The 14,248-nt window shown below is 44.2% G+C and overlaps 2 protein-coding genes across 4 annotated transcripts in view; one reads left to right on the plus strand and one right to left on the minus strand.

Annotated features, from left to right (window-relative positions):
- Positions 1-784: 784 nt before the first annotated feature.
- Positions 785-14,248, plus strand: part of PAK5 (p21 (RAC1) activated kinase 5) — a 162,736-nt gene continuing 149,272 nt past the window's right edge. Inside the window, exon 1 of the mRNA XM_042049298.1 lies at positions 785-808. Within this exon, the coding sequence (XP_041905232.1) occupies positions 787-808 (22 nt within the window). The 5' untranslated portion in view covers positions 785-786. The remainder of the gene's footprint in view (positions 809-14,248) is intronic.
- The window catches only part of LOC121674735 (D-beta-hydroxybutyrate dehydrogenase, mitochondrial-like), a 44,021-nt gene continuing 35,511 nt past the window's right edge, over positions 5,739-14,248 (minus strand). For 2 of the 3 annotated variants that reach the window (XM_042049306.1, XM_042049305.1), the window contains 3 exons: positions 12,373-12,525; positions 9,491-9,621; positions 5,739-6,896 (listed from right to left, as the gene is read on the minus strand). In XM_042049306.1, the coding sequence (XP_041905240.1) occupies positions 6,549-6,896; positions 9,491-9,621; positions 12,373-12,525 (632 nt within the window). In that variant the 3' untranslated portion in view covers positions 5,739-6,548. The remainder of the gene's footprint in view (positions 6,897-9,490; positions 9,622-12,372; positions 12,526-14,248) is intronic. The other variant, XM_042049307.1, reaches the window with a different exon arrangement.

Raw genomic sequence — 14,248 nt, forward strand, 5'->3', positions numbered from 1 at the left:
GTGGTGCCCCCGGATCCCCCCAGCCGGCGGGGCCCCTCAGTGGTGCCGCCGGATCCCCCCAGCCGGCGGGGCCCCTCAGCTCGGTACAGACCAGCGCCTCGCCGCCCTCCGAGGCACCGGGGGTGAGGCGGGCACACGGGAAGGACTGGGGTGTCGTGGGCTTGTCGTTTTCTTGTTGCTGACTTACTCGCCAAGCCTCCTTTTCCTCCCCCATGGGAAGCAACGCTGTACGGTTGTTTCACCTCCAGACCTTACTGGAGTCGCCACAAAAATGGAGTGGCAAGGTCTGTGTATCACCCAACTGCACAGCTCTCCCCACAGGGTTTGTGTAGCACAGTAATGTAAATGAGCTTGGATGGGAATGTGATCCTTCACAGTCCAGACTGGACAGAGAAACCTGTTTATTAACAGGACAAAAACGCCAATGAATGGGGAAAAACACTCAAAACTTGTCAAGTGAAGCCTAAGTCATTCTAAAAGGTAACAGCACTAATCCTGGGACTGCCCAAGCTCTCTGTGTCTCCTTTCTGCCCATTTCCTTTAGTGCCAAATTTCCAAATACCACAACCCAGCCCTCAGTGCTCCTGTGAGGCTCAGTAGTCATGTATGGGATAACTGCACCCACACTGTCTGTCTTGCTCCTGCCCAAGCCTGGCTGTTGAATTATTTGCAAATCACCTCAACAATTAGGAAATTCAAAAAAATTGGGTTTTGATGTAAAATCTCTTCTGCCAGGGAAGTGGTGACGCAGCTGGATGCATGTCCAACAGCATGGAAAGGCGTTTGATGAAAGCCATGGGACTGTGTGGTGAGTCACAACAAGAGAAAACATTGTTTTAGTATAAAGTTTCATCATTTACCCTGCAAGGAGTACCATTTGTACAGCAGCTATTTTGTGTTAGCACTCTGTGGTGCAAATTGGCTAGATTGGTAGTGATGCACTGTAGTGCCTTGGTGGATTGCTTTCCTCTTCGGAAAACATAGCATCCAGAGCCTTCTCTTTCTCCTTGGTTGCACTAAATGGTTGATGAAGACATGGCACAGTAGAAAATGTTTCCCCACCTGTTCTGTGTAAGATTTTTGCTTTTGCTGTTGCCACAAATAAGGAGTCACATGTCTTGGTCAAAGGCCTGGGGTAAATTCTCCTTTTTCACTTTATTGAGCAGCACACATTAAATTCCCATTAGAAAAGCCAGCACATGTAATTTGAAATTTAGTCCAATATGAAAATAACTGAAGATCCTGCCTGAAGCACCTGTAGGCCTTGTCTCTGGAAATTGTGGAAACACTGGAACCAGACTACAACCAGTCTGGGCACTTGGTATTTTATCCCAAATGTGAATGTGCATGAAAGTGCATGTGTACATATTTAATTTTTATACTTGATTTATTTTCTCATGGTGAACAGCTTTCCATGAGGTTTTTAAGAGTGATAATGAGGATTCATGATGCAAGAAGCAAAACATCCTTTTTCAGCAGCTGAACATCATATTGGATTGTTCCAAGCAATGTGGCTTCAAGAGCAGAGGTGCTGCTCTGGTATTAGGGTACTGCAACATCTCCAAAATAAGTAGGATTAAAATCCTCTTAGAGAAATTCAGAGTATTCCCTGCCTATAGAGATAAATAAAGCTCACCCGAGAAAATTATTCCAAGGTCTGAAGCCTCAAGCTGCTGGGCGCTTTTTGGCTGACAGCTCAGTTTTGGAGGAGTGCCAAGCTACTGCAGGAGTGCAAGTGGGATGGCGCTGGTAAAAATGTAACTGACTGCACTGAGGAAGGAAAGGTGTAAACTGCCCGGAGCTTTGAACATACCCTGCAGCTGACAGCTCCCAGAGGCAAACCTGGGAGACACGGCACAGCACAAATGTGGGCACACTGTCCACGTGCTCTGATACAGCCCCAGGTGTGTCACTGCCGGAGTCCTCGCCTGAGGGCAGTGCTGCCCGGAGCTCTGATGTGCTGGGAGCTAGGGCAGCCTTGCAGCTGCTCTGTCCTGGGTGCTGTAAGCATGCCCCCTCCCTTCCCACATGGGACATCTGTCACAGCCAGGAAGGAGCTTGTGGGACCATCCAAGAGGTGTTCCACTGGCTTCGTAGTTCCCTGGATGAATGCAATCTGTGGAGCCCACAGCAGATAGGTTTTGCCCGCTGTGTGGCAAATAATGAGAGTCTGATAATGAGATCACCACTAGTAAATCATTTCCAAATCAAGATTATTCCAAAGAACTTTTTTTTTTTTTTACTGAGGAGCATATATGTTTTCCTCATGTTTTATACACTCCTAAGCATTAACCTCAGCTGTTCCTGCAACACAAGTTCTCCACCATGATATGTAATTCCCCCATTACTGACATGCTCACTGTGCAGCTCCAAAATCATTTAATTACACATGAAAACGTTTCACTGCTGAACGGGTGCTTCCAAATATTGTGAAGTTTTTTTTTTTTTTGTGCTAGCAGAAGGTGCCAGGCTGAGAGCACTACACAATCCCTCCTGGAACAAGTGGAACAATCCAGCCACCATCCTCTGTTCCACTTGCTGTCCCTGTATTGAGCTGGGTTTTTTCTGTAGATGGCAAAGCACAAGGATGCTACAACTGTCCCACAGCTGACCTCTGGAGGGAGGCTGTGCACCACAAGGGCACCAAGGCTGGATGGCACTGGAGTTCTGCTGTTACCACTGGGAGCTGGGCTGGTGACAGCCTGACTTCAGCTGCAAGGTGGGCTTGAGGATTGCCTGGTTTTTACTTCAGCCTTTTATTGTGGAAGTAATTATCACTGTTATTCATCTCTCAGGATTCTGATGCTACTGCAAAAAAAATCTGCTGTGTGGTGCATTCCACCCAAAATCCCCTTGTTCAGATTTGCCAGCTTGGGAGAATGACACAAATTTACACATTTGGCTAATTCTGAAAGGTCATCTGGGGAGCTGTTGTGGGGGCATTGCTCCAACTGTGCCCTCTCAAGTGAGGGAAATAGTCTCCTCCTTGAGACAATCTTTATTTCATGCAGCAGCACAGCCACCTCAGAACTGTGCTGGCAGGTACCACCCAGCAACTCCTCCTGTATTTCCTGGGATCTGCTCTCTTTCTGGTTTTGATGCCACTGTATGAAGCTGTTGGTATCACTCAGATCAATGTACAACTAACTAAACTGGTTTAGCTTTTTTTACCCTTCTTTATACTCTAATTGCCTAATGTCAAAACCAACATTCATCCTTTCTACCAATTAATATGCGTTCTTAGGAATAGGCCTTTTCATCAAGGAGAAAATCCATGAAATTAATTAAGTCCCTGATACTCTATCCTTGGAGAAGAGACTTGGGAGGAAAGCTGCATTTCTTTTGGGGTGGTTGTTTTCAGGGGGAAAAAAAAAATCCCAAATTGTCAGCAGGGCTTATAAAGACAAATAGTGATAAATGCTGAAGTGTTGTGCCAAGAAGTTCTCTGTTGAATGCAACTGAGATGAATGCTATATAGAAAAACAGTCCCAGGAAAGGGTCTGCAGCAAGTTAGCTGGGTTTTGGGAGAGGGGCATTTCAGATATGAGTAATATAAATAGAGGTTTGGGTGGGGGTTTTTTGGGTGGGGGTTGTTTGGTTTTTATCTTTGTCACCTAAATTTTTCCTAAAACACTGTTTCTTTTTTTGGATGTTGTAAATATACGCTTCTTGTGTGCCCCTGCACTTCAACCTGACTTGAGGTAAAGGGGATTTCAGGGTTACTGAGGAAGAGGGAGGCACTCCTCAGTCAGGGATGTGACAAAGCAAAAAGGGATGGTGGGGCAGTCCAGCAACTGTGCCCTCCCAGCATGTGCCTCCCAGGTACCATATGGGGCAGGATGAGAGCTGGGATCCCTAGAGTCAGGGGAGCTTTCCAGTGCCACAGAGCAGGGCAGGAGTTCAGCTGAAGAGCTGACAGCTCTGGGGGTCCTCAGTTTGTCACTCACTTGGTTAGCAAGGCTTGTTCACTAAAACCTTCTGTTTTGATCCTGCAACTTCTGTACCCTACAGAACTTGTGGAGGAGGGAATGCTGCACCCCTTCCATCACCATTTCCTGTGAGGGTCTCTTTTCTACTAAGCCCAGGGATTCTGAAATCATTCCTGCTACTTATTTTTATGTTTAATTGTCTAACACTGTGCCTTAGAACACGTATAACTCAGTGGGAGGATTCCAGATGACTTCAGTGGGATGTTCTGTTAATAACAAGCTCTGATTCTCTGGATTAGTTCTTTATCTGCAGATCATGATATTAAAAAGCTGAGGGGAAGGAATAAAGATTATAGTTTTGTAGCTGGTTTTCATTTAGCTTTCAGGCCAATGGTTAGACAGCAATAAAAATACAAACTGCCTTCATTTGTCCCATCAGTTCTAACTCTGTCATTGTATCCTGTTTAAAATCCTATGCACTGCAAGTTCTCAGTTTTCAAGGTGAAGGAATAAATGTTCTGGAGTCTTTCTCATCTGATGTTACATGAGGCTGTTGAAATATTGATCTCATGCTTCATCCTGTACATGGCAAATAAAGGAGGAATTTCCAGTTGGAAGTTATTTCATGTCTGTGAGGCAGGTCTGGTGGTGCTGGCTCTCAGCAACTTAGTGCAGTAGCTTTTAGAAATGCAAATAGAAGGGAGACAGCGTAATGGAAAGTGACATTGGTTTGGGGGCAGAGATCAGCACATGTACCCTGGGCCTGATGGAGAAACATCTGGGTTTCAAAGCTGCTTGTGGAGTCCAGTGCTACTTATTGTGAGGAAGGGTAATCTGCACAAAGAACAGCTAAGAGCATGAAAGCAACGCTTCCAAAGCAATGCAGGGCTGCTGAAAGCCCTGAGGTCAAGCAGGGGGAATTCCTATACAAGAAATTGATTGGTTCAGTTGGAATAAGCCTCATTCCTGTTCCCTTGCTTGGCCTTGCTCAGTTGTGGTTAAATGAGGAGAGGGATGATAATCATCTGATTATCCTGCTATTGACAGTCCGTGTAACAGTGGGGAGCCCAGGCTTGTCCTCTTGCCAATGCCAGCTCCAGGGATGGGTTCAGCATTTGGAAAGAGAAATAACATGTTCCACGATCTCCAACAGGTGCAGTGGCTGTTCCACTGCGGAGTGTACCAGGAGAGAAGCTGGAATTGTCACTCTGTTGGCTCATCTCGCCTATGTTCCTGACTCACACTGCCCAAATTACCCACCAGGAGAGAGCATAAATTTTCTCAGTAATTAATTAAATATGTTAGGAAAGACTTCCCAGGTACAGGATGCAATGTCTGCTTCAGATGAGGAAGTTAACTATGTCAACTTGCAGCAGAGTCTTTGGTTTGATATGGGAGACCTGGCATGGGGGAGGCTATCATGCTCAGTGCTGCTGCCCTGCATCTATCAGTGCCACCACAGTTGCTCCCAGCTCTTCTGGGATCTTTTCACCCCAGATTTCTTGGATTTTGTGCAATACCACAACCAAGTCAAATTTAAAATTGTATATGTGTGAACCAGCAATCTTTTCGACAACAATTAGTAGGAAAGTGTTAATGAAGCTACCGTGATCAATTACTCTCATAGATAAATGTTACTAATATTTCCCTGTTCATGTTAGTAGGTATTCTTTTCTTCAGACCTTATTCCTTACAATACTAGCAAAACCTGAATATGTTTTTTCTGAGCTCTGAGTATACTGGTATTTGTCTCCTTGGTGTTTAGCTCTCTTGCAACACTTTAGGTCAACACATTGATTAATCCAGACATTAGATAAAAGATAGAGTTTATTTAGGATTAAATACTCATTTATAAATGGAATATGTAACTTATTTTCCAAAGTCTGTGATATATTGGCTTTGTTTCAGATTGATCCAGAACACCTTAAAAAGGACTGAACTGTAGTTAGCCAAGACAATGTTTCCATATTACAACTTTATTATTCATAGAATCATAGAATGGTTTGCGTTGGAAATTACCTTAAAGATCATCAAATTCCGGCCTCGCCTTTTGTGGGCAGTGATGCCTTTCACTAAACCAGGTTGCTCAGAGCTTCAAGACTTCCTAACTTGCTACAGCCATTTAACTCCATTCAAAGTATTTCAAGGTCTAATGCTCATTTCTATGACTTTTCCATTAACCTCCTCCTAGCACCCCTAAATAAATGGCTACTCCAGTTTCTACAATAAGGTCTTTTCATCTCTGTTGTAATGACTTCAGGTGTACAGCTGCCCTGTAGGACGCGCTCAATTTTGTCTGCATCATGTCTGTAACACAATAACCGGCTATTGCTTTAGAAAAAGACATATTAAATTTTCTAGGTAGTAACTAAAGTGGCTTAAGTGGATGGGGTTTTTCCACAGGGGAGAGATAAAGTTACTTAAATGATTTAATTTTACACACAGGGTCCTGTATGTTTTTCCCTAGGAATCAGTGACAGTTCTGACTAGGGAGGCTCTCCAAAGTTTGTATTGGTTAATTGGTGTCACTGTAGTGACACAGGGGGGCATTAAATTCAGCTCTGACTTTCACATTTCATAAACTGCCTCACATGAGTCAGTGAATAGCACCAATGTAGGCTATGCAAGTTTTACTTTGCTCAGAGCATAAGACAGAACAGAATCCATCACAACAGTTGGGAATAAGGCGCACACAAACACCAGTGCCTTTTCCTTCAGCTTCGCCACCATGTAACGTGCCTTGGGTGCAGGAGATGTTAGAGCATCCACCATAGCATCTACAACCTCGTTGCCATTAGTGCTTCCCTCACTGAGGATTCTGTTGAAAAAGTTTGCCCGCTCTTCAACATACTCCTTGTTGTAAACAGCCTTTTCCTCCTCACTGAGTTCACTCCAGATCTGTTCAGCACTGACTGGTGGCTGAATTTTTGTAGAAGGTGCATAATTTCCTGGCTGGATAATACAGACCTGAAAGCAAGATGTAAAATTTATCAAGGTGCAATCAGTCACTGTGAATTCAGTTAAATACTATAGGCAGTAACACAGATCAAAAGCTCCCTGCCAACAGGTTTCTTCCAGAAAATGCTGCTTTGTTGAAATTTTAACCCTGGAAACTTGACTGAAATCAAATATAATCCTGTGAAATATTTAAGATTGCAGAGGTGCTTTATTCTGACTTCCTCATTTCACTCTGATGTTAATGTTCTTGTTTTGACTACTCAGCACACCCTCACAGAATGCAATAGAGCATCTTTGATTTCTGTAGAATGCTTAATGGTATAAATTTTTTGACAAGACTGAGACAAAGCATTGGAATATGACTTTGATGTCTCCAAAGTGGAATACTTTGGATTTTTTACTCAGTGGAGAATCCTGCAATGGATAATTTTTGACCCAATTTGGGACAAAAGGATATATCAAAGAAAATTAGCAGGTCCTGGGGAAAGAAGTGCTGTTTTCCCCAAGTATGTGTAATTAAAAGTAAAGTAGGTCTTGTCAGTGAAGAACAGTGGGACCAAAGGTCCTGCTCTGCCTCTCACTTAAGCCATTAGCAAATTTCTGTAGATTTGTGCACATAGATTTAAGTGGAAAGCACACAAGTCCTTCGCTGCTCCACGTTTTCTTTGTGTGTTGCTGCTGTTCTGCTCCCTTCCGAGTCTTCCAGGGAATTTTGGAGCAGGCTGAGCACTCACAGCACACGTGCTGTTCATCAGTTAGCAGCAGCCTTGTTCAAACTATTTGTAGATATGCAACATTAAAAGCTCCATGGCATTTAACTGACCTCATTTCTAGAGACTGCCACACAAGGTGAGGAAAACCCGTGCTGAGCTGTGTCAGAGACTTGGGGATCTGACAGGCGTTCTCTGGGAAGTCTGTGGTGCTATGAAACCCTGATGTCTCCACTCTGCCACCCAGCAGAGGCTCCCACCTGTGTCAGTGCCTGCCTGTTGGCCTGCATGATGATGGATTCGCTGCTCTCAGGAGGACTGGGGTGTAGGTCTTGTGCTTGGGGAGAAGGAAGGGATGCAGACAAACTCCAGCAGAGGGATGGTGTGCACAGCTGGGACAGCTTGTGCTGCCTCAGGTAGGTTTGTCACACAGCAACCTCGGGAACCCTCCTTCCTGCTGCTATTTAGAAACATGTTTGGTGTCAGCCACACTAATACCAATAGTAAACATCCCACGTTTATTGTTAACAAAGGGGTTTTGAAAGCTTCCTTTTTTGGAGTTGGCTTGGAGAGAAGGAGAGATGGTTTGGTTTTTTTTCCCTTCTCACATTTTCTGTAGCCTTTCTACTCTAAGACAAACATTTTGTTTTCTGTAGAATGTCAGCTTGCCTGGCCAGAGTTCAGTGGGACAGAGCCTTAGCTCCATCTGTTCCTTGCCACCTCTGTGCAGCTTTCTTCTGAAAGGACAGAGAGGACAACAGAGCAATGGAAGGGAGCACAGGAAAAAGGGACTGTGTATTTTGTAGGCTCTCACAAAGTCAGTTCTCAGGCACATGCCAGCCAGCATCTTGCATACAATGAGAGACAGAAAAATACCTCTCAAAGATACTCCAGAAATGTTTGTCAACCTGGCTCACTCAGTTGTGTGCTGGGACTATTGCAGAGGTGCAGCAGTAAAAATACCAAACCAACCAGAGTAGCTAACCTGTTAAACTAAGCCCTTCCATGCATTTGAGATTATCCTCAGCTAATCAGCTGAAATTCTCATTGTGCTGTGTGGTATTAGGATGTGTAAATTCACTTGCATTTTATAGCCCGTCATATTTATCCGACAGGGGTCTTTAACAGATGCATAGCTGTAATATTTTCCAACACAAAGCTTATGAACAATGCTGTAAATAAACAGTGCCCCGATGCAAACATACCAGGGAAGACTTTTAGTATTTGAGAAGAATGTTTCAGCAGTAGAGTGACTCCAAGGAAAACGCCTAGTGAAGCTACTTAGTGATCTAAGCTTCAGGTTTGACTATTAGAGTTGCTTAGACAGGGCACTAAGAGCACTCTTAGAGCCTCTTAGGTTAAGAGAATAAAAACATAACTACTCTGCACAAGTTACGCCTCTTGCAGCGTAGCTGCTCTCACAAAAAGCAAGGAGCTTTTAAGCACTGGTGGTGTAAGAGGAGAGAAAGAACCCCTCAGGCAGGTGACAAGCCTCCTTCTGGCTGCACAGCCCTCAGCGTCTGGGCTCTTTGCAGCCACCCCAGGGAACGTTTGGGTTCCTCACTGCTGTTGGGAGCTCTGTGTGGAGCATGGCATTGCTCAGGCAGGCCTGTGTCAGGAAGCTGCTCCACTGCAGAGGACGTGGAGAAAGGGTGGAAGTTTCAGTGCTGACACACAGACCTGTTACCCACCAGCTTCTCGGAACCGCAAACGTCACCCAGGACTGCTGTTCCCAGTGTTTTCCAGCTGACTGATTAGCCACAGAGAAACCACCTCTTTCCAAAGGGAAGCTGCACCCATGGATGCAATTCTGATCTTTTATCTTTGTCACTTTGTTTCACATAACTCATTACATCACTTACCTGGTTTCCAGGTTCTTGCTACATCACTTACCTGGACACCAAACTTCTTCATTTCCAGTCTTAAAGCATCACAAAATTTTTCAATAGCTGCCTTGGTCATAGAATAAATGCCATTTCCCAGAGTAAAATAGGCAATGATGCTGGACATGAAAACAATACGTCCTGGAAAGAAAACAGTGCAAATAACATAACTTCATTCCCAGTCTTTAACATGGAATTGATTCATCTCAATCTTCTGAGCTGCTAATAATGTGGTGTTTAGCAGGAGGCTGTTCTACTGCACACTGTGCCAAAACTGGGCAGTGTCAGTGTGCAGTCCCAGCACAGAAGGGCACTCAGCTCTGTTAAGTGGAAAACTTCACACAAAAATCTTCCACCTAGTGACAGATGCTGGACTAGACAAAGTGTAACACATTCCCAGTGTCCTGCTTATTCCTTCTGAGCCTGAGATAGGATGAAAAAGATGGAAACAAAGCAGTGCCCTAAAGACTGAAAAATAGTAGCAAGAGACTGTGCTAGTAAGAGGAGAAGGACCACAGAGGAAAGGGGAGATGATTTTCCCTCAGGTGGATATATGTTACTAACACCATTTTTTTCTGTGCTAATGATGTCTCTGCACTGAGACCTGGCTTTATAACTGTGCATGTAAAGTCCAAGCCAGACTGTACAGTGATAAACTTCACCAAGGAAATGTGACTCTACAAAATGTGTGCATGTTTACACTACCTTAGAATGATTTCCCTGATCTGTGCTGCTTGTTCCTCCTTTCTAACTCCTGCTGAGCGCAGGCATACCTTAAATAGCAAAGATTCCTCATTTGAGGCACAGGGCTGTGGTGCATTTTCATTGTTTCCTTGTAAACTTCTGTCACATAGTCCTACCATGGGGTAAGGAATGTGTGAGTGTGGATATACAAATACCAGAGGTGAGGGAGAAGATGGCCTTGTCCCTCACAACACAGAGAACACAGCTGCACTCCTGTTGCTGCCACAGGTGCAGATAACATCTGGGCCCCAGATCTCACCAAATGGAATAGGGTTGGGGGATATCAAAAGGTATCATGGGAATGCAGTGAAATCTGTCATTCTGAATTAGGTTCCCTGCCTTCCTACACAGCGTCCCAAATAAATCTTGTATACAGTAAGAGAAAAATAACTACCACCTTGCTGATCAAGATGCTCTATCAGCTGGCCTGGCCAGCTGGAAAAGATATGGGGAAATGTTGCTCCTCTCAGGGTAGGATGTTTAACTTCTAGGCTGGAAGGCATTACCTCCCTTTACAAGTATTAATAATTGTATTAATAATTTTGAAGTGTTTCTTGGAATATGTGCACATCCATGGCAGTATGCCATGGGTAGGGTGACCTCTGCCTCCTTTGTCCAGTAGCTGAGCGGTGTGGGGCACACACCCAGGATGTGGGACACCTCACTTAGCTTCTCTCTGTGTCTAAGGGAATTGAAACCCAGCTTCCCCAAGAGAATGCTCTAATGCCTGTAATTCAAGCTTTTCACTTGGAGAAGTCACTTGCTGCCCCCAAACACATAAGCTTTAGCTATCCTGATAGCTTTAGCTATCTCCCTGTTCCTGCAAGGAGACAGGAAATCTAGGATTCTTCCTAGAAGTGCCTTGGCCTCCTCTCCTACATAGATGGTACTTGAAAATGGAGTGCAGGAGTTAGTCAAGGAAACATTGACAGCCCTGAGTGAGACACGAAATGTTCCTTTGAGCTAAGGTGTGTGTGCAGCCATCCAGACCCAAACCTTCGAAAGGTCCATGCATGTGCTTAATATCACACGCACAATTAGTCCCTTTTGCTTCAAAGTAACCCTGTGCAATTCATGGAGTCAGAGAAATGCCTCTGGTGGATCAGCATCACAGAGTTTCAGCAGTAAGTAGGGCATCACAGGGAGAAGAGATGTCTCCCTGTGTAATGGCCACATAACACACTCACTGGATGCATACAATAGCACATTCTTCTGCAAAAACACATCCACCTTGCAGTATTTAAAGGTTTCTTTTTTCTTGTGTCAGAATATCATCAACCAAAGGTAGCCAAGCAGAAAGAAGCAGAACAGCCAAAAAAAGGGGACACTTTTATCTTACCAAGGGTTTGTGTAGCAGTGACACCTGGGCCTTCCAGATGAAACCTACCCCTTCCTGTGGCTTGATGCTGCACACAGAGCACAAATCCTCATCCTAAAGAGCCTACAGCCAGAACAAACAAGGAAAAGGGTATCTTCTTCCCCAAATACAGATGGAGACAGGTAGGGAACAAACTGCAAAGCACCCAAGACATGCTGCCATGCTGCAGAGAGCTATTAAACCATTCCTTCTCAGAAGGAAGGATAAAGCCCAGGCACAGGGAGGTCCATGCAAATGCATTTATCCCTTTGGATACCCATGCACCACTACATACTTGAAGTTTCCTGCCCAAGGTCACAGAGGCTCCATAGAGCTGGAACTGGATAGCTGGATGTCTCTAGTGTTCACCTCTGTAGGGTCATTCTTCCTCTCCTAATTGCCAAACAGTGGAATTGTAGAGCCTATATAATAAAATTAGGCCATTTACTGGATCTTTGTGTTTTCTGATTGTCATTGCTTTAAAAGGCTTGCCTGTGCTTAATAATCTACTGCAAACATTTTTCCTTTTTTTTGAATCAAACACTGGGAGAAATCCTTATTTATAAATACTTTTTTCTATGTACTGCAAAGACAGAATCTTTAAGGATATTTCTTCTCCTTATGACTTCACCCTCTTTTCAGGATCAAGTTGCTCTTTCAGGCCACACAGAAGGAGGCTGTCATTTCAGTTCAATGAGAGACAATTAAAGCCTCTTTTATAGATGCTACATTACCCTGATTATAGTAAGCTAATTATTCTACAACTCTAAATAACAGTGGATTAGCATTACCCTTGTATTTCCTTAGAAGGGGAAGAAATGCCAGGGTTGTCCTGATGCTCCCAAGGAGATTCACATCTGCAAATTTTTCATATGTCTCCATAGGCAGCCACCCTGTCTCACCAAATGTTGATATTCCTGCATTGTTGACAAGCCCCCAGAAACCTATGGAAGAGAAATGACTCAGCAAGCATCTTTAACTGCAAAACAACCACTGTTAGATAACAAAGCAGCACCATGATTCGGGCCCTGGAAGAAACTGTATAGTTGTGTTACATTTCTGTCTTTTCTACTTAAAAGTGCAGGCATGTTTTGTTTAATTAAGGAATGCCATTGTGGCCATAATCTGGACTAAATGGAATCCTAGAATGGTTTGGGTTGGAAAAGCCCTTAAAGACCACCCAGTTCTATCCCGCCCCCGCCCCCCCCTTGGGGAGGACACCTTTCCTATAAGTCTCAGTGCTATTTAATAATCGCTTACTCTATACTTGTCACAAGTTATTTATGAATAACATGATCTGGGAGACTACATCTTACTGCCAGTGTGGTGCACCATGATATTTTAATTACTTTAATCCCACTGTGTGCTATGACCAGCTTTGTGGAAATTATATTAAGCAGTCTAAAGGCTAAGGGGTACTATTTTCAAGGTGCCTGACTAATTTAAGAGCCTAAGTCTTGCATCCTTTTCCAAGATTTGAGCTCTGATTCATTCTGAAATCAGCCAGAATCAGATACATGGGTGCAACATTGGGTAAAGCAATCAAGCTAGGTAAGTGGCTACAGTATTTTATAAATTTTATACTTTTGAACAACTTTATTCCCCATGTAATGACAGATTTTGGTGCTAAAGAGCCTACCCCCTGACACACAGCAAGATTTCAGGGTTTGCAAGCAGAAATGTATTGGCAGCAAAGCTTGTTCTGTCAGAGCTCTGTGACAGGAAGCTGAAGCCCTTTAGCCCAAAACCACAGCAGGTCTCATGTGAGCCCTGTGCAGTGCTAACAGCCTCAGCTGTGGGAATGCTGTGTTGGAGTGAGGAGCGCTCGCAGGCTGGAGCTGACACGCCGCCTAAATGCTGATTAAGCCGTGCTGACTTGTTCCTGCCTGCACAGCATGTAACTGTGGCTGTACAGCAAAGCAGGGAGTGACACAGTGCTTTTGAAAACATTCCTGTTTCTGTCCTCCACTCCTGACTGACAGCATTTCTAGGGGGACCAGCAGCGTAACTAAGGAGTACCAGGGCAGCCTGACTGGCACTGAAACAGCTGAATTTGCAGCTTAGTTCTGCCAGCCTTGACAATTTTGCTTGTGCATTTCTTTTAAAGAATCCCTGTAGGTGTCCAAGGCAAATTTTGTCACGCCTTCTACAGGACCTCCAAGCCTGGGTTTCTGGGCAGAGCAGGTTTCAGTGCCACTCTTCGTCCCTCTGGACACAAGAGTTTGGGGCAGGGGTGATGCTGATCCAGCTGTAGTCTCCTGTACCTGTGGCAGCAGAGTTATTCTCAGGGGACATTTGACCGCCCAAGTGAAGGCACAGCGGAAACCTTTGGGCTGAACCCGTTTCTCTGATCTTCTCTGACAAAACTACTGCAATAATTTCATGGTATCTTGGTCCTTCCAGAGCCCTGCCCAGAACTGCCAATATTAGATTTCATTCAAAACAATAGTTAAATAGATGAAACAGAATATTTTTGGAATTAGTTTGTAAAGCAGGCCTCTGTGAGCTTTTCTAACATATATACACTACTTGTATTACCTAATGAAATTGGTCTTTCAACAGAGAAAGAAACTGATTTCTTTTAATGAACGTCTCATTTGCAGGGCAAACCACTCAAAATCAGGAATTTACCACCCAGAACTTGGATAACTCTATCCTCCAAAGAGA

This window comes from Corvus kubaryi, unplaced genomic scaffold (genome assembly GCF_017639235.1).
Source record: "Corvus kubaryi isolate FWS band 111438036 unplaced genomic scaffold, C.kubaryi_AGA036_p1.0 70, whole genome shotgun sequence".
In the NCBI taxonomy this organism is placed as follows: Eukaryota; Metazoa; Chordata; class Aves; order Passeriformes; family Corvidae; genus Corvus; species Corvus kubaryi.